This window comes from Salmo trutta, chromosome 7 (genome assembly GCF_901001165.1).
Source record: "Salmo trutta chromosome 7, fSalTru1.1, whole genome shotgun sequence".
NCBI lineage: Eukaryota > Metazoa > Chordata > Actinopteri > Salmoniformes > Salmonidae > Salmo > Salmo trutta.
Window position 1 is genome coordinate 21440986 of NC_042963.1, and position 24227 is coordinate 21465212.

At 42.4% G+C, this 24227-nt stretch overlaps 1 protein-coding gene across 3 annotated transcripts in view; it reads right to left on the reverse strand.

Moving 5' to 3' along the window:
• Nucleotides 1–24084, reverse strand: part of spg11 (SPG11 vesicle trafficking associated, spatacsin) — a 91718-nt gene extending 67634 nt beyond the window's left edge. For all 3 annotated transcript variants that reach the window (XM_029758365.1, XM_029758366.1, XM_029758364.1), the window contains exons 1-14: nucleotides 23618–24084; nucleotides 23295–23482; nucleotides 22834–23061; nucleotides 22449–22647; nucleotides 21980–22117; nucleotides 21416–21798; nucleotides 15432–15577; nucleotides 15203–15335; nucleotides 10525–10680; nucleotides 8965–9143; nucleotides 8392–8568; nucleotides 5564–5635; nucleotides 5185–5312; nucleotides 4657–4832 (exon numbers count right to left, since the gene is read on the reverse strand). In XM_029758365.1, the coding sequence (XP_029614225.1) occupies nucleotides 4657–4832; nucleotides 5185–5312; nucleotides 5564–5635; nucleotides 8392–8568; nucleotides 8965–9143; nucleotides 10525–10680; nucleotides 15203–15335; nucleotides 15432–15577; nucleotides 21416–21798; nucleotides 21980–22117; nucleotides 22449–22647; nucleotides 22834–23061; nucleotides 23295–23482; nucleotides 23618–23847 (2533 nt within the window). In that variant the 5' untranslated portion in view covers nucleotides 23848–24084. The remainder of the gene's footprint in view (nucleotides 1–4656; nucleotides 4833–5184; nucleotides 5313–5563; nucleotides 5636–8391; nucleotides 8569–8964; nucleotides 9144–10524; nucleotides 10681–15202; nucleotides 15336–15431; nucleotides 15578–21415; nucleotides 21799–21979; nucleotides 22118–22448; nucleotides 22648–22833; nucleotides 23062–23294; nucleotides 23483–23617) is intronic.
• Nucleotides 24085–24227: the final 143 nt, after the last annotated feature.

Below are 24227 nucleotides of genomic sequence, written 5' to 3' on the forward strand. Positions count from 1 at the left end.
ATCAGTTATGAGCTGGGCTGAAACAAAAGCTTACAGACACTCCTGCCATTCAGATCTGTAGCAGTCCAGCTTTTTAAGTAATTATTCTGCACTATGGGCACAAATGGGGGGGATTGTTAATGTACTCCATTTTGTACTTGACCTTTATAAATGCAGACCCGAAGACATTCAAGCGGAATGACATTGAGGGACACACACTGAGACAACGAGAATGACTGGACATATGATCTTGTCGCTAGCAAGTAGCAACTAACGTCTGCTAGCATAACTTGCTAGCAATGTTCAGTCCAAAGCCAGTCAGCTAATAACTTTAGCTTGCTTGCTATCAACTCAAAATCGTCTAGCTAATCCAATGTATTTTAAGTTATACATTTCCTAGTCGATTCATTACTACAATGTGGTGCCTTTTGGACAACATAACTTTTGAAATCCATTTTGGTATTCTATCAGAAAAAGGACATGTTTTACTGTCAGAAAAATGTATTGGTCAAGCTTAGGCACTTACATTTTTTTAGGTGCATTTTCCAACCAGCGTATAGCTAGGTTCCACCTAACAGGGTGGAACCTAGCTGGGGGAAATGTTGATCCTAAATTAGCCATAGCTCTGAGTGAGCAAGATTGAGCTAGCATAATGGTGAACACCTGAACATGATTTTTACTTCTCTATCAAACAAATTTCAACATTTGGAAATTTGGTTCATTTTCTCTATAATTTAGCCTAACAGGGGTGAAATGTATGAGTGGGACATACAGACAAACAGATGAAACTCTATGTGAAGGAGATGTGTCGCACTTCATGGTTTTCTGATCCACGCCCAGAACTACACGGGAGGATCTTGTCAATGATCTCAAGGCAGCTGGGACCATAGTCACCAAGAAAACAATTGGTAACACACTACGCCGTGAAGGACTGAAATCCTGCAGTGCCCGCAAGGTCCCCCTGCTCAAGAAAGAACATATACATGCCCGTCTGAAGTTTGCCAATGAACATCTGAATGATTCAGAGGACAACTGGGTGAAAGTGTTGTGGTCAGATGCTCTTTGGCATCGACTCAACTCGCCGTGTTTGGAGGAGGAGGAATGCTGCCTATGACCCCAAGAACACCATCCTCACCGTCAAACATGGAGGTGGAAACATTATGCTTTGGGGGTGTTTTTCTGCTAAGGGGACAGGACAACTTCCCCGCATCAAAGGGACGATGGACAGGGCCATGTACCGTCAAATCTTGGGTGAGAACCTCCTTCCCTCAGCCAGAGCATTGAACATGGGTCGTGGATGGGTATTCCAGCATGACAATGACCCAAAACACACGGCCAAGGCAACAAAGGAGTGGCTCAAGAAGAAGTACATTAAGGTCCTGGAGTGGCCTAGCCAGTCTCCAGACCTTAAAATGACTTGGAGAAGATCTGCAAAGAGGAGTGGGACAAAATCCCTCCTGAGATGTGTGCAAACCTGGTGGCCAACTACAAGAAACATCTGACCTCTGTGATTGCCAACAAGGGTTTTGCCACCAAGTACTAAGTCATGTTTTGCAGAGGGGTCAAATACTTATTTCCCCTCATTAAAATGCAAATCAATTTATAACATTTTTACATGCGTTTTTCTGGATTTTTTTGTTGTTATTCTGTCTCTCACTGTTCAAATAAACCTACCATTAAAATTATAGACTGATCATTTCTTTGTCAGTGGGCAAACGTACAAAATCAGCAGGGGATCAAATACTTTTTTTCCTCACTGTAGTTGCTTTCAGTTGTTTCCCATTGTTTCAATTGACAGGTGCTCCATTGTCATGTTGCACACGCTGCTATTATGTTGCTCAATTTGCGGTAGCATGGTAATTTATGAGGGAGACAACACCGAATGTTAGACTCCAACTGTTGATGGCTTTCCATACAAAGCAAAAAAAAATGCTGGTTAAATGACAGTAGCAGCAAAGAGAAGTGATAGATTTGTATAAAACCTCTGGTAGCAGACAGTGCATGTCAATATGGATTTTGGACAATATTGCATTTTCCATCATCACATGCATTTTTTTTTAACATCAATGTTTGGGGGGGAAAAAGTGACAGCCCTAGCACGAACAGGACTTATGCCGCATTCACAACCTATCAGAGGAGCGACTTGTCAACTCGGAACAACAACTTGGGATCATTCACTTGCTAACTAGCTACGTCAACCATAAATTAAAAAGTACATCTATCACATTTTGGGATAATTAACGTTTTGATGTTGTCCTTCAAGGAATAATACACCCAAAAACCACAAATTCCTATGATTTACAGGGTTAAATAATACTAACATGTGAGAACAATCTTTTTTATAATAGAGCTCATCCTAAAAAAAAATAATTAGTTAACATTTTCTACCTCTGGTTTGTTGGCCATTCCAATTGGGGATATTAATGGGGAAAGAATGTTTTGGGATATATGCCGAGAATAAGGTATGGGGTTAACATGGGCTTAGAAGATCTTATACGTTTTGTTCTATGAGATAACATCAGTCAGTTAACATTACCTTTATGAATTATGAAGCCTTTATCTGCTTTATCTGCTTGTGTTGATTACTGTACAGAAATGCTTAAAAAAAAGTGATGTTAGCTGATGAAGATTAGCTCGTAGAACAAAGCATACAAGATCTCCACTGAAAGAAATTGTCACTCTTCCGGTCTGTGTAAGTGGGCATTGCCTCTCTCATGTGAGCATGCTCTCTCGCATATATAGCAACCAGCAGGCAGAGACAACAGCTTCAGGCACTTTGAAAACTAGCACAGACCTCAAACAAAGTTGTTTTTATCCTAATCTACTTCTTGGAAAGATGACAGTCATCAGATTTGCCCAAAATGTACAACTGTTACTGTGTGTGTGGAGAAATCTGTAATATTCTGTAAAATCTTATCACTATCACACAGCCTCAAGCCCCCCCAAGACTATAAGATGTCTCTGATAATACCAAAGTCAATATCAGCATGTGAAGTAGGTAGCTAGCTGTAAAATCTCCAATACAACCTGCACAATCAATTTAGAAGTCTACAATCTCACCATGTTCAAACTGCAGGTCGTGTGGCTCAGTGGAGTCTGATGTCGATATGGCAACACAACAGCCCCACAGGCACAGTGCGGACACAGCCACACACACAGCCACACACACAGCCACACACACAGCCACACACACAGCCACACACACAGCCACACACACAGCCACACACACAGCCACACAGGGTAAGGGGGAGAGTATACATTTGTGTTGCGTGATGAATGGAGTTGAATAATTTGGTCCACTGTTCAGTTTGAGCACATCTTAGCGAAATATATACTTTGTCATGGCGATATATAGACGGGTGTCCACTACCATTCAAAAGTTTGGGGTCACTTAGAAATGTCCTTGTTTTCCATGAAAACACACATGAAATGAATGAATAGGAAATATAGTCAAGACATTGACAAGTTTATAAATAATGATTTTTAATTGAATAATAATTGCGTCCTTCAAACTTTGCTTTCGTCAAAGAATCCTCCATTTGCAGCAATTCCAATCTTGCAGACCTTTGGCATTCTAGTTGTCAATTTGTTGAGGTAATCTGAAGAGATTTCCCCCCATGCTTCCTGAAACACCTCCCACAAGTTGCATTGGCTTGATGGGCACTTCTTATGTACCATACGGTCAAGCTGCTCCCACAACAGCTCAATAGGGTTGAGAACCGGTGACTGGGCTGGTCACTCCATTACAGACAGAAACCAGCTGACTGCTTCTTCCCTAAATAGTTATTGCATAGTTTGGAACTGTGCTTTGGGTCATTGTCCTGTTGTAGGAGGAAATAGGCTCCAATTAAGAGCCGTCCACAGGGTATGGCATGGAGTTGCAAAATGGAGTGATAGCCTTCCTTCTTCAAGATCCCTTTTACCTTGTACAAATCTCCCACTTTACCACCAAAGCACCCCCAGACTATCACATTGCCTCCACCATTAACAATGTCAACAATGTATTTCTGATCAATTTTATGTTATTTTAAAATGGACAAAAAAAACGTGGTTTTCTTTCAAAAACAAGGACATTTCTAAGTGACCCCAAACTTTTGAACGGTAGTGTATGTGTTCTCGACAAGTATGCCCATACCATGTAATCAAATCAGATTTTATTGGTCACATACACATATTTTGCAGATGTTATTGCGGGTGAAGCGAAATGCTTGTGCAAAGTTGCTTAGGAGCTAGAAGCTGAGCTTATATGGTGATCGGGAGTGCAGGTATTTTTTATTTTTAAGTGTTATGAAAATGTGATCATTTGGAATTCTCATGATGAATTTATCATGATGACGTGGCACAACACGATTTCCTGATTGCAGACAGACCACTTAGAAGTTAAATCATGGTGAAAATAAATGTTTTACCCACTCATAGAACATAGACTATCACCAAATTGACAGGAGTTTAATTATAGGAGTGGATTATCTGTTTAAGTGCCGAAAATGCTGTCATCATAGTAATTTCTGTGGTAGGTGAAGTCAGAGTTCAGCATGACGGGAAAGTCGGGGTCCATAGATGATACGAGTTTCCAACTTGTATTTACCACTTGAAAGCTGAATGTTTTTCCAAGTCGGGATCTCATACTTACAATTACTCATATAGGGTGTGAATGAAGGGTTAAGAGAGTCCTACCCGAGTCTTGTAGGCGTGACAGCAGGATGGCTCTCTGGGTGTTGTGGTCCCAATGTCTGACCCAGTCCAGACGCAGCGAACTCCACAGTGTCTGTTCTGACTGGGAGCCACTCCGGTCTACCAGCTCCTCCAACAGGCTCTTAGACCCTGGGTCTGTCTGGGCCATCTGAGGAACCCTGAGAGAAAGCAGTACACAGTACAGTATGCTACATTGAAACAGGAAGTGATTGCCATAGAGCAAGACTAAAGATAAAGATAAATGATTGAGCAAAAAAAAAAAAAAGTTTACTGCTAACATGTTAAAATGTCATGTCATGTAAGCAGAGAAAAACAACTACTGGCATCCAGGGCCATGTTCATTAGGACACGCAAGTACAGGTAGTCCCTCCCTTTTTATGTGTTTTCTTCTGTTTGGTGACTAAAGAACACGACCCAGGTGGATACAGTGTAAGAACACCTGACAGGAGAAAAGTACATGAAGTTAAACTGAAAAACCAAATGCAGTAAATAGTCTGTTTTATCTCGTACCGTTGTCTGCCCACAGGGTCTGTGCAGCGCGTCTCAGGCACCGCACACAAAGCCTCAATCTGTTTGATGAATTCCACCCTCTGTGTCTCTTCATCAGACAAATAGCTCTGCTTAGACAACTCCTCCACCTGCACACAGTAATTGAAAACCTCCAAAATCTTAATCAGACTCAGTAATAACGCCTTTGAGGCTGGCAAAAGGTAATGAGTTCAAAAGGTAATGTTCATAAAGAGATGTTGATAAAGACTATGTTTTTAAACTCAATGCAGTGTACCCCCTTGTCTGGCTGGAATTAGTTTTTAAAAACAGTCAAATCATCCAAATAATGAAAGCCAATGTTAGATGCGATCATTGCATTTGCTCAAAATGCTGGTCTTACCACAAAGTCCCTTAGGTCCCGGTCATCTGTGTAGAGGCATATGTTATGCAGTTGCTTCTTTACGTTGAAACCCTGAAAACAGAGAACGCTGGCGTTTTTTTATCCACAGTAAAACAACATAAAAACAAGAAGACTCCTGTTTCAGTTGCATGAGAAATTACCATTTAGTCATGGAGGACACACCAACATTCCTGCTCGGTCATGGGGTGTGAGTGAGATGCTAACATCATCCCTGTTTTCGCAGACTCTGGGCACATTGAATAGCAAAGCTCTGTCTATGTCTTGTGGGTTATGTAAAATAATCATGCAGTGTAACCACTGTCAAGTAATCTTATATGATTGAGTAATTGGTTGATTATATTATAGTGTCATGCATCTTCATGATGCCCAGCCCACATGGGCTTATAAAACACCGTATTTGCTGTATCTAAAGAAAATGATCATACTTATATATGCACACAAGTACATACATACATACAGTTGCGGCTAAATATATTGGCACACTTGCATTAAAAAAGAAATCCCACATCTCTTCTAAAACAAGATGAAATTGAAAAAACTTTGGATTTTCAACACTGCAGAACCAATTCTATTTTAAGTTTAACAGTTTTATAAAAAATGATAAAGACAAATGGCATGGACAGAATTATTGGCACCCCGGAGCTAGTACAGTACTCGTTTTATCTAGTGATGATAAAATGTCTTGGTTTGAGGTGTTAGACTGATGTCAAGTCTATGCTAATATAGTAAAAAAATTGCTAGCTAGCTTTCCAACAACTGCAACGATGTATTTGAGACAACAAGTGCTCATTGTGCAAATGTATATGTTTTCAATAAACATTGGAAACGAAATATAGTTTACATGTTGCCAACAATATAAGCCAACCCCATAGCTGCGCACGCGTCGGTTTTGTTGCTAAACAAACAACCAGTCTACAGCCGCTCTTCTTTATTTATGGCATTGAACCTACCTAATTCAATTGCCAGAAGCAGTATCCCAGTTCTCAACAAGGTTCTTTGATTTCTTGTCAGGTGACATAGGGTTCTGGATCATAGGTGTTTTGATCTGGTTACAATTTCTGAGTTTAGGTTTTAGCCATATATAAGTTGACAATTTTTCTTTGTAGCTAAGGGTTAACTTTTTTTTGATCATGTAGACATTGCATCGTAACTTGTGTCTAAATATGTTATAGATCAGCTTCCTTAAATATCTCTTTGAGTTCTTTTGTCCAAGGGTAATTGTGAGATTTATCCAAGTTGAAAACCTTTTTTTAGGGGTTCACAGCAAAGCTGTTGTTATTCTTAGATTACAAATAAATATATTTGACATAGTCAAATAACTCAAACATAGATAGGTACCTTTTTTTCTAATTTGGCACACAGAAACTAGAGGCCATGAATAACTTGGTGAAAAAGAATGGCACGATTGGCCTATAGGTGGCTCTGTTATAAGCAATCTCACTTAAACCCTCCTATTCACCGCCCTGTTTGACCAAGAGACTTGAAATTTTGTATGTAAGTGTCTTTTCTAATGCTGACCACATTTCATAAGGTCTACAGGAAAGATTCTCCTCCATCTTGGAAAAACTTATTATCATGAACGATAAGTAACAGGTCCATGGTACATCTCTTAGTTTGAGAAAAGCCAAGGGATTGGCTAAGAGATGGCTGAGTTGAAAAATCCAAATCGGATTTTACGTGTCAATTTAAACCACTGGAAATCCACTCCACGGTGGCCTATCAACTTGAAACTTGTCATCGCTATCATGGACATCCCTAAGATGAAGCCCACTGAATATGGTATTGATATCTAAAAAAATAAGGAAACTATTAACAACGAATTACTGCATATGTAACGCTAATGCTAAAAATGATCTGCAATCATCTTCTCCTCATGAACCGGACATCAGATTCACTCCACATGTTGTATTTAGACTTATGATTGCACATAAAGGAAGATTGTTCCTACATGATAGAGTGCTTGCTTTGCTATTCAACTGATCTTGTGTCCTTTCTATCATCCTCTGAACCCCGTTCATTGCTGCTCACTGCTATATTGTTTATTTATTTTTTCTTATATTGTTACCATTGTTCATCGTTGTCTAACTACGAATATGCTGAGTCATATTGTTTAACCATCTCCATATTGTAAAATGTCTGACTACATAGAGTTGGTCCTCTGTATCTCAGTTCGTAGAGTATGGTGGTGGCAACAATTCCCGGGACCACCCATACGTAAAACGAATGCATGCATGACTGGAAGTGCGTTTGGATAAAAGCGTGTGCTAAATGACATATAGAGTGAGGTCCTAAAATTATTGACACCCTTGATAAAGATTACCCCAGAGGTAATACTTGGTGGAAGCCCTTTTGGCAGCCATTACAGCTGTGAATAATTTAGAATAAGATTCTACCAACTTTGCACAACTCTAAGGGCAACCAACAGTGGGGTCTAAAATTATTGACACCCTTGACAAAGATGGGCAAAAATGACTGTGTAAAATAAATTCAAATACTGGGCAATTATATTGTATACTACATTTTTGGGGGAAATTCAATTATTTTATACTAATACAATTGCTCAGAGAAAGAGATTTTGTTAGCAAGTAATATATTTTTTTCTCAAAAAGGTAGAAGACAAAATTATTAACACCCCAGTTTTCAATACCCTTCGATACCTCACCTGGTGAGGATAACGGCAATGAGCCTTTTTCTAAAAGGTTTTAAGAGTTGGAGAACGCATTCGGTGGGATCTTAGACCATTCCTCCATACAGAATCCTTCCAGAATGGATTAGTAAAAGCAAACCGAACATAGCCATAGTCTCACCATGTTCCTGAGCAGTGCAGTGGCCTGCTCCAGGTCTCTGTGTGTGAGGCAGTTGAAGGCCAGACGCAGCCCCGTACTCCTCAACTCCTCCAGCCGCTGATCTGGCCTGTTCTGGCTCCTCAGGTAGGCCTGGGCCCGGGGAATCTGCTTGGTCAGCACTGCCCGCTCGACCACCTCCTTAACACACACACAGTATCAGAAATCGGATATCTGGTCATTACTGTAGATAATTATGTAATTATAGCTAATTGGGGAGAACCATTCTGGTGCAAAATGGCTTTTGTGGATGAGAAGAGTTACCCTAGCACAATGTCAAGCGCTTTGAGGCCTGTGGTTAAAAAGCGTGACATAAATTCATGCCATTATCATGATTACCCATCTAGGATGTCGCTGAGGATTCATGCCCACTCTGCTCCCTGTGTGTGTGTGTGTGTGTGTGTGTGTGTGTGTGTGTGTGTGTGTGTGTGTGTGTGTATATATATATATGTGTGTGATTGTGACAGCAAATCAATTAATTTGAGTCGAAGAAAAGACAATAAAGTAACTATTCTGTAAGCTTCACTGTGTTTTTACCTCAGAAGAGAGGGAACTCCAGTCATCATTCTCCACCTCCTCAGGTACAGGTATGGGGGATGGGACAAGGGTGGAAGTGTCGCCACCTGTTGGCCAGGGAAACCTCTTCATGAAGGTGCGCAGATCCGAGACGTAACTATCCAAGATCTCCACACACTCCTGCAAGTTCTCATCCAGCTCTGTGTAGAAAGAAATTAGAGAATAGGGAGAAACCTCTGTGTTATTGAAAGTTTGAAACACCCACCATTCTCAGACCTTATCATGATTCAACATAGACCATACAAACTCAAGTTTGGTCCTGATCTCCTAATAACATCAGTACAAATCTCTGATGAAGGCCTATTGAGACTGAAATATAAGATCTGTTACATTTATGGAGCAGTAAGGTCACCAGTGTGCTGGAGTTTATTGATCTATAGACTTTTCTGCACTGAACAAAAATATAAACGCAACATGTAAAGTATTAGTCCCATGTCTCATGAGCTGCAATAAAAGATCGCAAAAATGTTTTGACACACAGCACAATGCCACATATGCCTCAAGGGAGCGTGCAATTGGCTTGCTGACTGCAGGAACGTCCATCAGAGCTGTAGCCAGAGAATTGAATGTTAATTTCTCTACCATAAGCCGCCTTCAATGTTGTTTTAGAGAATTTGGCAATACGTCCAACCGTCCTCACAACCACAGACCACATGTAACCATGCCAGCCCAAGACCTCCACATCCTGTTTCTTCACCTGCGTAATCATCTGAGACCAGCCACCCAGAGAGCTAATGAAACTGAGGAGTATTTCTGTCTGTAATGCCCTTTTGTGGGTAAAAACCTATTCTGATTGGCTGGGCTCCCAAGTGGGGGGGCCTATGCCCTCCCAGGCTCACCCACAGCTGCGCCCCTGCCCAGTCATGTGAAATCTATAGATTAGGGCCTAATGAATTAATTTCAATTCACTGATTTCCTTATATAAACTGTAACTCAGTAAAATCTTTGCATGTGGAAGCAAACTAAATTCTAATGTCAACTGGATTTTTTTGTTATATAGTTGGCAACTAAGCAGGTTGATGCAATCTCCCTCAGATGTTTTCGTGCCAGCCATGGCTGATTGCTTGAGATAGCAGAATTTTTTAAAGTGAGTGGATTTCAAATTGTATTGATTTCATTTCAGAGAGGTGAGAAACAGAGGGAGAAATGGATCAGGCATAGTAGTGTGAAGGGTTTGAAGCCCAGTCTCCAGAGTTGTAGTACATGAGCCTAGAGCCAGGAGGGTTACCACTCAACCATGACTCTGCTCAGTGAGGCAGCACTCCTAATGAATCATGCTTACAGCAACTGGATTCTGTAGCTAAGCAGGTTGATGCAGTGTCCCCTCAAAAATCTTAAAGGGATTGTTCACGGTTTTAAAAAGTTTTTAAAAATGTACATGTTGTCATTTTATCCAAAAGGTTTTTTGAAAGTTTGTTAGCAACCTCCAGAATCTACTGGAGTGTGTAGCAATGGACGTGGATTTAACCTGCAAGCAGTGCATTCAAAAGCATGGGGAACGCGGCGAGAGAAGTGTCTTACCCTCTGTGGCAGAGAGGACGGCCCTGACTTGTGAGTTGAGGAAGGCCAGGGTGATGCTGAGCAGCTGTTCTGAAAATTGTCGGCTCTGGGCCTCAGTATGATTGTCTCTGATGGCACAACGCAGAAGGTCCAGAGCCGGACACAGATCCTGGACATCTACAGGAACAGAGAGAAACACTCATAATGTTATATCTGGAGTAGGATGAAGTTGCCTCTAGAAGCGGATCTTTATTCAGTTTTGCATGTTCCCCACTAATGGGGAGGTTAGGATTGGGGGAGTGGAAGCTGATCCTAGATCTGTACCTAGGTCATATGTGTAGTGGAGGAAGAAACAGGGGAAATTTAGCCATTGTAATGGCTGTGTTTGCTATCATTCTATTCATTACATTCTGGTAATTACAATTACCCATTGAAGGCACCCATAAAACATTTTTTTTACATATACACTTCAGAAATATTAATATGAAGCTCATAATACACTACGGAGGTTGAACACGTTTATTCTAGTCAGTAGGAGAAAACATCAACCACACACACACACACAAACAAACAAATTAAATGCATGGGGGCACATGCACACAATTTCAATTACTAGGCTGTGATGAGACTACAATGAGGCATCATGTGAGAAGGCAATTACTATTAGGAGCGGTAATTCTAGCTGACAGGTATAGTCCCCTTCCTTTCTCTCTCACACAAACTGTATGCTCACACATACTAGTAGGGCTGGGCGATATGGCCAAAATATCATATCATGGCATTTTTCAAATTTTTGACGATATTTGATGGTATTTTATGTTTTTGATTAACAAAGGTTCTAAATTTGCTTTATGAGTAGTGTGACCCTAGGATGGCACCACATATATTCTAAATTATTTCAAATGGGTCTTTCTCCATTCTGATTGTTTTATACTGTTCAATTCAACTTCAACCTAAAATAATTTCCTGCATTTCCATCAATTTCTGCATTTCCTGCACTCATTTGAGATCACTTCCACACTGCCACGATATGGGCAAAAATACTAGGCCTTATTTTTAACCAAATGCTGCAATTGCGATTTAGATCGGAGAACTTTTGGAATCATGGAAATAGAATGTTTATTATAATTCTATAGTTAGAATATAAATAATAGTGGGCACTTTGAATAGTGTTTAACATGACAATGAAAATGCCATGTACGAGTTATTGTGACAGGGTAGGAACCAAAGTGATGTTCAGTGTTTCCTAGGGTACCCTATAATCTAAGCCTCCACCAGTACTGGGATCAGGCTGTATTAGCTAGGTACATTTGCTCTGACTCAGTACTTTTAATAGCTCGTTGACGAGCCAGCTAACTAGCGATTAGCATTAGTGGCTAATACGATTTAACTAACTAAGAAATGACAAACTAGCTGTTTGCAGATGTAAGAAACACAAACTAATATTGTAATTATAGAACGCTTGTGGATTTTTATTAAGATCAAAGTGGAAACAACATTGTCATCAACATTGTTGCATTGACCATGCAGACTGAACGAAAGTGGCTCGTGGTCAAGCAACAACAAATGCGCTCCTTGAGTGACAGGGTGGGACCAGGTCTGTGGAAAGCGGCATGAAGAGAGAGAGTGAAGAGGGATGACTCAAGTGGCAGAGTAAACTACAAAAATAGACGTTACACATTTAACAAACCAAACATTAAAATACGGTCATAGAAGGTAAAGTAAAAACCCAAACCGGTCCGTGCATAAATACCGGTGTATAGTAAAATACGGTATATCGCCCAGCCCTGCATACTAGTACACACACATACAGGAACGCAGACACATTTAAATACACATTTGTGTGTGTGTTTGTGTGATATTTAATTTATGTAGTTCGGTCTTTGAGCTGTTCTTGTTTATACATTTTTTGTATTATGTCATGTTTTATGTTGTGTGGACCCCAGGAAGAGTAGCTGTTGCTAATAAAATACCAAATAGCCAAAACTTGTTCCTTCCTGTTTGTCAGCCACTCCCAGTGGGCTAGATTAACGGGCTCCAACGCTTTACCTACTATACAACGATCCAAGCAGGACTCAGGAGGCAAGGCTGATACGACAGACTGTCTGCCCAATAGCTCCCATGTGTCAATGCACAATATGAATCATTACCGTCGTAACTCTCCCCGTGTGTGTGCTGTGCGTGTTTCTGTGTCTGTGTTCCCCAAGCATTTAATTGTCATGTATGGTATAGGATTTTCAGATTACTTGCATTTACAACCTAGTGTCCTCACAGTGTTAACCATTACATTGTAGCTTTCAATTTAATTTTCAATGTATGCCTTATTTTCAGCCTGATTTATAACTCAGTAAAGTGTACTGACCTTGCAACACAATACTAAATTACATAAACATGACAAATGGATGAAAGGTGTCACTTGAACTGTACACTATTTGCACCACGCAATATTTCAAAGGTACAGTTGAAGTCGGAAGTTTATAAATACATTTAAACTCAGTTTTCACAACTATTGACATTTAATCATAGTAACAATTCCCTGTCTTAGGTCAGTGTGGATCACCACTTTATTTTAATAATGTGAAATGTCAGAATAATAGTAGAGAGAATGATTTATTTCAGCTTTTATTTCTTTCATCACATTCCTAGTGGGTCAGAAGTTTACATACACTCAATTTGTATTTGGTAGCATTGCCTTTAAATTGTTTAACTTGGGTCAAATGTTTCAGGTAGCCTTCCACAAGCTTCCCACAATAAGTTGGGTGAATATTGGCCCATTCCTCCTGACAGAGCTGGTGTAACCGAGTCAGGTTTGTAGGCCTCCTTGCTCGCACACGCTTTTTCAGTTCTGCCCACAACATTTCTATGGGATTGAGGTCAGGGCTTTGTGATGACCACTCCAATACCTTGACTTTGAAGTGAGCCATTTTGCCACAACTTTGGAAGTATGCTTGGGGTCATGCTTGGAAGACCCATTTGTGACCAAGCTTTAACTTCCTGACTGATGTCTTGAGATGTTGCTTCAATATATCCACATAATTTTCCTTTCTCATAATGCCATCTATTTTGTGAAGTGTACCAGTCCCTCCTGCAGCAAAGCACCCCCACAACATGATGCTGCCACCCCTGTGCTTCACGGTTGGGGTGGTGTTCTTCGGCTTGCAAGCCTCCCCCTTCTTCCTCCAAATATAACGATGGTCATTAGGGCCAAACAGTTCTATTTTTGTTTCATCAGACCAGAGGACATTTCTCCAAAAAGTATGATCTTTTCCACATGTGCAGATGCAAACCGTAGTCTGGCTTTTTTATGGTGGTTTTGGAGCAGTGGCTTCTTCCTTGCTGAGCGGTCTTTCAGGTTATGTCGATATAGGACTCGTTTTACTGTGGATATAGATACTTTTGTACCCGTTTCCTCCAGCATCTTCACAAGGTCCTTTGCTGTTGTTCTGAGATTGATTTGCACTTTTCGCACCAAAGTACGCTCATTTCTAGGAGACAGAAAGCGTGTGTGGTCCCATTGTGTTAATACTTGTGTACTATTGTTTGTACAGATGAATGTGGTACCTTCAGGCGTTTGGAAATTGGTCCCAAGGATGAACCAGACTTGTGGAGGTCAACAATTTTCTTTCTGAGGTCTTGCCTGATTTCTTTAGATTTTCCCATGTCAAGCAGAGGCACTGAGTTTGATGGTTGGCCTTGAAATGCATCCACAGGTACACCTCCAATTGACTCAAATTATGTCAATTAGCCTATCAGAAGCTTCTAAAGCCATGACATTATTTTTGGGAATTTTCCAAGCTGTTTAAAGGCAGAGTCAACTTAGTGTATGTAAACTTCTGACCCACTGGAATTGTGATACAGTGAATTATCAGTGAAATAATCTGTCTGTAAACAATTGTTGGAAAAATTACTTGTGTCATGCACAAAGTAGATGTCCTAACCGACTTGCCAAAATTATAGTTTGTAAACAAGAAATTTGTGGAGTGGTTGAAAAACGAGTTTTAATGACTCCAACCTAAGTGTATGTATTGAGTGAATAATTATTGAAAAATAAACAAACATCAATTGAACATTAAAATTCATAAAGCATGTAATGAAATGTTAAAGAAGCCTGGGCTACTGATAATCCCTTAAAATAACAGGAAGGTGGCGCCCCTGCACAAAGACATAAAATAGTGTAGCATCAACATCATGGTCCAAACACACCAAGACAGTCGTGAAGAGGGTACGACAACACCTTTTCCCCCTCAGGAGACTGAAACGATTTGGCATGGGTCCCCAGATCTTCCAAAAGTTCTACAGACTATTTACATTGACCCGACCCTCCCCCCTTGTTCTTACACTGCTGTTACTCGCTGTTTATCATCTTATCATCTATGCATAGTCACTTCACTCCTACCTAAATATAGCCTTGTTATTGTTATGCAATTCTACTGTGTTACTTTTTATTTTTACTTTATTTAAATGTAATAAATATTTTTTCTTAACTCTATTTCTTGAACTGCACTATTGGTTAAGGGCTTGTAAGTAAGCACTTCACTGTTGTATTCAGCGCATGTGACAAATAATATTAGATTTGATGCATGTCAAATTTGTACTTAGTATTAATTACTATGGCATACAATTACAATAATACTAAGTATTTATATTAGGATTCTAGGGCTTTATGTGATTAATATGAAATTGATTGTAAAGGCCTTACTCTTCAGCTGGCTCTGGGTTGAGATGGCAGCTGATTGGTCAGGTAGAATATACCCAGAGGGTGGAGTCAGGATGTTCTTTTTGCTCTTCAGGAAGAAGTCCACTGTGTCCAACTGGTGGTTCTTTAGACCAGCCTACAAATACAAGACAAAGGCATGTGTCGTTCAGTACGTACTGTTGTGAAATTAAGCAAACCATTTAACCAACTGAACGGGCCCCAGGCTTCCTACCTGCAGGGCGTGAATGGGGATGGAGCAGCGGCCCCATTCATTAAGGTGGCACAGAGAGTCCACTGTGCCAGCACTGCCAAATACCATTAGTCTGTTGAGCAGCTCCTCCTGTGACACAGCAAACAGCACCAGGGACAGGCCTGAACCTGCAACACACAAGAGCTACACTCAATATCCATACACACATGAATAATGAAAACATACAGTGCCTAGTGAAAGTCTACTCACAATTTTTACAGAAGAAAACTGCAAGTGGCATCTAAAAAAGTATTGTATTTGATTTTTTTTTTACCGATCTACACAACCTAATCCACATTTTGAAAGTGAAAGAATGTTATAGAACATTTCCCAAATTAATAAAAAAGACAAAAACATTTTATAATAATAATGATTGCATATGTCTTCACACCCCAGAGGTAATACTTGGTAGACGCACTTTTGGCAGCCAATACAGCTGTGAATCATTTAGAATAAGATTGAACCAACTGTGCACAACTCTAAGGGCAACCTACAGTGGGGTCTGAAATTATTGACACCCTTGATAAAGATGAGCAAAAATTACTGTATAAAATAAATAACAATAATACATTTACGGACAAGTTTCAGCCTCCTGGCAGAGGTAACCAGGTTTTTGGCTAAAATGTCCTGGTACTGGGAAAAAGTGTATGATGCCGTTGACCTTAACAATAGCCCCAGGACCTGTGGAAGCCAAATAGCCCCATAACATCAAAGATCCACCATCAAAATGGTTACTGCAGAATTCCGACAAAAAAACTTGCAGTAACCTGTAAACTGTACTCACACGCTGCCGTAGCCCAAGGTTCAAACCCACAGAAAACTGTGGTAACCCTGATAAAACGCACTCTGCACGCTGCTGCCCATCAAGGCAGCCTGAGGCTCAAACCAGGGAAACCCGGACAAAAGGCTGTATAACACCGACCACAGCGGCCCAAGTCTATAAGCCCCACGGTTGCAAGAACAATAATTACCTTGGGACCCTGAAAAGTCAGATCTCATACAAGGAACCGCATGTCCAAAATAACAGGGCACCTGTGGTGACTTGATAATTCGTGCCACTTCATTGACGAACCACGGCAGCCCAAGGCTCAAACCCACAGGGAAACTGTGGTAACCCAGATAAATGCGCCATATGCGCACTGCCGGACATCCACTCCTGGAACCAGCCATAAGAACACTATGAGCCACACCGGGAGCAGTTACATCCAATCAATACAATTTCACAAAGGTATGTGGGGGAACCCCAACTTGCTGCAGCACAGATATCACCAATCTTCATGCCTGTGAACAATGCCCAAGAAGCCGCCACACCCCTAGTTTGCAGTCACATACTAGGGAGATAGCCTCCACAATCCAACGAGAAAGACGCTGCTTAGAAAGCACACTATCCTGAGCTGGATTAGCGAAACAGACAAAAAAGCTGGTCACAACACGGATATCCTTGTTCCATATAGGATACAGGCCATGCAACCTTCGTTGTTCACTGGAAACAAACGGTGGGGGTGAGAAAGGGAATGCTCAAAAGCCAGCAACCCCCCTCATAGGCATAACCTTGAGAGCAACTGGATTAGGATGTAGTTTCACTTTGGAGTTGCCAGGTGCAAACTCCAAACAGGAAGGGCGTGGAGATGCCCAACGTGTTTTGCCGACACCATGAGCAGTGCAAACTTCTAGGAAAGGAACTTCAGGTCCACAGACTCCAATGGTTCAAACGGAGGCTCAGAAAGAGCGTCCAGGACCAACGCCAGGTCCCGGGTCAGGGCTATAGGCTTAGACCCTGGTCCTAGCCAATGTATGCCTTTCAGGAACTGCACCACCAGAGGATGAGACTCTGGGGTCGAGCCGTCCATCCGTACATGACACGCCCCAAAATGGCTGCCATATAAAACTTCAATGGGGAAAAAGAAAGGCTCTGCTCAAAAAGCTTTTGCAAGAACATCAAAATGTCAACCAAAGAGCTCTGAAAAGGAGAGACTCCCTCAACCTACGGGTCCCCGGCCAACAGGTGGATGATCTACGGGTCCCCGGCCAACAGGTGGATGATCTCCAGGAACCAGGGTTGTCATTCTTGTTTTCATATCCACCACTCTTGAAAACCGTGTATCTGAACGTGGGGAAGGAACTGTGCGTTCTGATTCTCGGCCCAAGGAACCTCTGAGCTAGGACTAGCCCCCTTGTTATACTCTGTAGTTAAGTAAATCGCCACTAATCAGCAAAATCTTTAAACTGGGTTAAGTAACACTTCACCGCTGCAGGGACAGGAAATACCTTCCCCCAAATCTGGAGGAACTCTGCTGCAGGGGAGAAAAATGCCATCAAAGGCGCATTCACCACCAATGGTTCACTCTCCCCCGCCAAATCCAAAGCCAGGGCTTCAAGCTGCCCCGGACTGACGTCATCCAATTAATACTCTGAAAACTATCCAGAGCCAATCAGGGATAGTAAACTCAGCAAAAAAAGAAACATCCCTTTTTCAGGACCCTGTCTTTCAAAGATAATTTGAAAAAATCCAAATAACTTCACAGATCTTCATTGTAAAGGGTTTAAACACTGTTTACCATGCTTGTTCAATGAACCATAAACAATTAATGAACATGCACCTGTGGAACGGTCGTTAAGACACTTAACAGCTTACAGACAGTAGGCAATTAAGGTCACAGTTATGAACACTTAAGACACTAAAGAGGCCTTTCTACTGACTCTGAAAAACATCAAAAGAAAGATGCCCAGGGACCCTGCTCATCTGCGTGAACGTGCCTTAGGAATGCTGCAAGGAGGCATGAGGACTGCAGATGTGGCCAGGGCATTAAATTGCAATGTCCGTACTGTGAGCAACCTAAGACAGCGCTACAGGGAGACAGGACGGGCAGCTGGTCGTCCTCGCAATGGCAGACCACGTATAACAACACCTGCACAGGATCGGTACATCCGAACATCCCACCTGCGGGACAGGTACAGGATGGCAACAACAACTGCCCGAGTTACACCAGGAACACACAATCCCTCCATCAGTGCTCAGACTGTCCGCAATAGGCTGAGAGAGGATGGACTGAGGGCTTGTAGGCCTGTTGTAAGGCAGGTCCTCACCAGTCATCACCGGCAACAACGTCGCCTATGGGCACAAACCCACCGTCACTGGACCAGACAGGACTGGCAAAAAGCGCTCTTCACTGACAAGTTGCGGTTTTGTCTCACCTGGGGTGATGGTCGGATTCGTGTTTATCATCGAAGGAATGAGTGTTACACCGAGGCCTGTACTCTGGAGCGAGATCAATTTGGAGGTGGAGGATCTGTCATGGTCTGGGGAGGTGTGTCACAGCATCATCAAACTGAGCTTGTTGTCATTGCAGGCAAACTCAACGCTGTGCGTTACCGGGAAGACATCCTCCTCCCTCATGTGGTACCCTTCCTGCAGGCTCATCCTGAAATGACCCTCCAGCATGACAATGCCACCAGCCATACTGCTTGTTCTGTGCGTGATTTCCTGCAAGACAGGAATGTCAGTGTTCTGTCATGGCCAGCGAAGAGCTGAGGGCTAGGGCCATTCCCCCTAGAAATGTCCGGGAACTTGCAGGTGCCTTGGTGGAAGAGTGGGGTAACATCTCACAGCAAGAACTGGCAAATCTGGTGCAGTCCGTGAGGAGGAGATATTTACACATGTTAAGTTTGCTGAAAATAAACGCAGTTGACAGTGAGAGGACGTTTCTTTTTTTGCTGAGTTATCATCATCCCTGGAACACGGACCCTGAACACTGTCAGAGAAACCGGAATGAGCCTAACTCAGCTAAGATGACACCCATATCAACTCCGACCACCAATATTCCTCACAAAGTCAGCCCGATCCCAGCCAAAGACAGTGGTCACACAAACTGGTCCTAGCCAAGGCCTCCTAAGGGTGTTTCCACCCCAGGAAACAGGACAGTACATGTGAGTATCTTTAATTTTCATTGTAAAACCACATGCCCTAAGGCACGGTTGGAGGTTCAAACTCGGCTGTTAAGCCTTTTTGAACTTCGTCTTACCCACTGGCCATTTAACTCAAGCAAGGAAGCACTGGCTACACAAGCAGAGCAGAAAGTAGTTAGCTTTTAGCAAACACAAAAAGCGTTACCAAGACCCAAAACTCGCAACATCTAGGAGGACGAGTACTCTCTCCCCACTAACAGACACCTAAGCCGGAGACAAATCTCATGGCCTTCGTGTGCTTGACGAGTTGCAAATTGTGTGAAATGTTCTTCCTTCAGCTGAACTGAAGAGCAAAGAATTTAGGAAATGGGAGTGATTTCAGTTTGCTTCAGGTGAATAGGATTGGTCGATGACTCCCCATACAGGGCCTGACATTAACTTTTTTAGCCACTTGTCCTTCAGACAAGTAGCACTGATTTTTTTACTTGTCCGAAAGCTCAAGTCACTTGTACCCACCCAGACAAAAAAGTTCCCTGACACCATGGGCCAAAACCGTGACTGAAAATGGTGTTGTATTATGCAAGGAACCACTTCACAAAATAACATTCATTATTATCACTGGTATTGGCAACGGACGACTGCTGGTCTCTGATCCCATGTATTATACAGTATTTCCTGCCGTTGTTGCCTTGAGCAAGCCACTTAACCCCACAATGTAAAATACTGCACTGAAAGGCTACTGTATAAAACACATGGTCCGTCAACCCTCCATCTAGAGAGCTACTGACTGTGCAGGCTTTTGATTCAACCCTGTTCAAACACACCAGTCAGCTTATCAAGGTTCTGTTGAGCAGCTGAATTTTTACAATGTGGTGTATTTAAACAGGGCTGGAGCAAAAGCCTGCAAACCCAATAGTTCTCCTGGACTCTCCTGGAGGATGGTTGGCCACCATGCAACATCACAATTACAACCAAATACTTATGTCTTTATAAAATAATTCTCTCATTCAACAAACCAGGGATCAAATGGCTAAGGTGGATGAGGTAGCTAACTAAGATGTTTATCTATTTGTACGGTTAAAATATTCAGTGTTCACGGGAGATCTTGACAGCATTGGAGTTACTTGTCAATTAGGCTATTCTAGGAATATTTTTGTAACTTTGTCAGAATTATATGGCCAGTATTGAATTGAGGAGAATCCTAGACAATTTTGAGCGCTTGAGAGTATGCAACTTTAGTTTCATGAACTGTGCACCCGTATCAACTGCATGTCTGTCATTTGCCATTATACACCAGTGCCTGTGGAGTTATTTTAAGACATCAGACATGACAATAATACATGCTAATAGCTAAATAGTTAACTAGTGAGACAGCTAATTCAAAACATAGCGTAGTTTTGCTGGTAATCTTGCTTGTTGTATGTCATTATTTTATCTTCTGAGCAAATGTCTCTATTGCTCCTTTGGCAGCAACCCAATGCCACATGCAGGTGATGCACACAACATGAATTTTCCAGGATTTAAATTCTGACAAAAAAATTGCTATAAATGGGCTCGCTAACTAGCAATGAATATCAACAAATGTGTACACTCGACTAGGCTCGCTTTGATCACAAAAACATATTCTTCTGACTGCATGATTGAATCTCCGCTCGTCCCTGTCAATGCAGGCCTACAATATTATAGTCCGATGCGCTCTGCAGAGATTGGGAGGACAGTGTGCAACACATTGCGTGTTTGTGTGATTTTTTTTTACTTGTCCATTCTAACAACTTTAATCAATTTTTTCTTGTCTGACCATGGTTTTATACTTGTCCTGGCAAGCGGACAAGCGTTAATGTCGAACCCTGGCACATAGTACGCTATACTGATCGACAGACTGAAAAGCTACTTTTTTGTTTGTCAAAATTGATCTAGCTCAATAAATTTGGTTGGGTATCATTGATGGACAGCAATATTCAAACCTTGTCTCTGATTTTCAAGCAGATTTGAGTCATGGCTCATACCGGACCACTCAGAAACACTAAACACCTCTCATATGTGTTCAGTAGCAGACTCACTCTTCAGAAGCAGGCTGAGCTGCTCCTCTGCGGTACGCTGGATAGGCACGGTGGGCGAGGTGGGCCGGTGGTAGGTAACACTCTGGGACTGCAGATCCCAGAAGGCCACAGTTGTCTCGCTGTTGCCAGGGGAGACAAAGGTCAACACAGTGGAGAATTCAGAGACAGAGAGCAGCACTGGGGCAGTTGTGTCGGGCACAGAGAACTGCATGGTGGCTCCCCCTGATGGGACTCTGCTCTGGGAGAGCTTGGCAGCGATAGCTGCCCGCCCACACTCGATGTGGGGGAAATCCTTAAACCAAGGAGCCCCCGGAGTCTGAGGAGAAGAGGGAGGGGTAGCCTTGGACTTGTTGTACAGAGAAGTCAGCCGAGCTTCCCAGGACCTGGAGATAACGGGAAGGGGGAGAGAGGAAAACAAATAATTATTTACCCCATTTAACTTTCAGGGGATTAAAGATAAAAACAAAAAATGGTATGCAATACACTCCCTTTTAACTAAAATGCAATGTACAACACTGACAACAGAGTATTCTATTCTGTTCTATTCTATGCTCTTCCTCTTACCGGTCAGTGCTGAAGGAGGTGCCCAGCACAGTGTGGCTGTAGGTGGAGCTGGAGAGGCTGTCCTCGTCACAGGGACCCTGGGGCCTGAGGGGAGGGCGGCTGGGGACCACCCGACACATCAGATGCTCTGGGTACATCCTACCAGGACGACAGGAAAAAAGCCACAACAACTTCTGTCAATCAGAGGAAGAAGGGGCTCATCAGAAACCCTTCTCAATTTGCCTTTCCTTGATGGCTCGCTTCCTCTCTCCTCGCCTCCTTCTAAAAACGCATTGAAGGAAAAGGTACCAAGGGAGGAACCAAGGATGTTCTCCTTGAATGCTTTTGGGAAAGAGGCGAAGAAAAATGAAGCAAGGGATCAAGAAAAGACCAATTGTGAGACATCCAGGTGGACTGAACTGATTGAATCATAAGTAAACCATCTTGGCGAGTTTCAGTGATAGTTCTTCCCTGTTTACTGCTGAAATACCTGAAGTAGTGGTTGAGGTCGACAGCAAAGGCAGTGTTAGACTGAGTGGCAGCAACAGCAGTACCCAGGTCAGGAGACACCTGGAGGAGACAGAAGGAGTCCAGGTAGGGGGCCGGCTCGTCTTCCCCCAGCCCAGCAGTGTGGTACGAGGACAGGTCTACACTGGCCAGCTTCCTCCCCTCAGCACTGTCAAACACATCTGGAGCACTGTGTTAAAGATAGAGCAGTAAACTGAATGACAATCAGGATCAGAGTAAGATACTACTACTACTTAGTCGTGAGAGATGCCTGTAGACACCTATGGCAGTTATGGCTAGACACCATAGAGGTCTGCACAGCCCTGTGTCTCAGGGCTAACTACTACACATGAAATTGCTAAGGATACATATGACTCCAGCTGTGGTCAACACAAAGAGTATGCCTCTGCAGAGCTGGTAGTCAGTGCATGTGTCCAGGGGGGCTTTTGGGGGCAGAACGATGCTGCAGCAGGACAGGGTCTCCGGTTCAGCCCCCTGCTGCCACTGCAGCTGCACCACAACACTGGAGTTGAGCAGGAGAAAGCTTCTGGCATCCACAAAGGACAACAGCCTCAAGGACACCACCTCAGCCACACCTGCAGAATCAAAATGCAAGCAGTGCAGTTTAGTATAGGTTACAAATTCATATGGATAGATTAAAGTTGTAATGTATGTAAAATAACACTCAAAGCTACGAAAATAACAATGAGTATAACTTCAGGCACAACTGCTAATTCTGTGTACCCTAATGTGCTCTCTAAGACAAATATTATCCACTACTTTCAATCTGAATTAAACTGATAATGATAAAGACATTGGTGTCACTTACTCAGGGCTTTCTCCTTGACCAGCTGCAGTAGCTTATCTGCTGTGAACTCAGAGGCAGAGACAAGAGGGCCAGAGGTAGGGCCCTCTGCTTCCAGTTCATACAGTTTCAGCTGAAACTCAGAGCTCACAGCCAGAAGTCTAGGGCTGCCACGGGCTCCATTGTAAACGGTCACCTCCTCCCAGGCAAAGCTACAGACAACGAGGAATTCATTCAATTAGAGAACTTTTGAAGATATAGCACGCGCGCGCGCGCACACACACACACACACACACACACACACACACACACACACACACACAGAGTGTGTTGCTCACTTTACTCACTCTGTATATGTGCCATCCACCGTCCTCCCCGGTGCCTTGCTCTCTGAAATGTCGCCGACTGTGAGCCCCCCAGCACCACTCAAGGAGCAGAGCAAGGAGCAGCCTTGGGCCATTTTGGCTTTTGCTGTGTCCACAACATTTACACAGAGGTTGCTCTCCGGGATGAGAGCGACTTCTAATGCACAGTTATCTCGAGTTTCAGATCTGTGCAACATATTTATCATAATCATGTCGAATTTGATGCAGATGCCTTACAACTGATACGATCTCAGCTATTTGCAGTGGTATATACTCAGCTGTCGACGTGTCATCAAATGAGAGAACAATTAAAATACCATTTGGACATTATCCTTTTTCTTTTTCGTGTATGTGTGTGTTCCTCTTTCACGTAAACATTCTTACCTACATCCTGACACAAATCACATGACATGCGTTCTCTGTATCAGCTGATTAACTATTGCCCAATAGGAGAACGGAAAAAATATATAAATAAAAGGCAGTAATAATCAAGCAAGGATAGCGCTCATGTATTTTTCTGAAGAGGCATTACAAGGAATCCTGTCGATGAATGCTTTGAACTGTGACTGAAGTAGTGTGGTGGTTGTTTAAT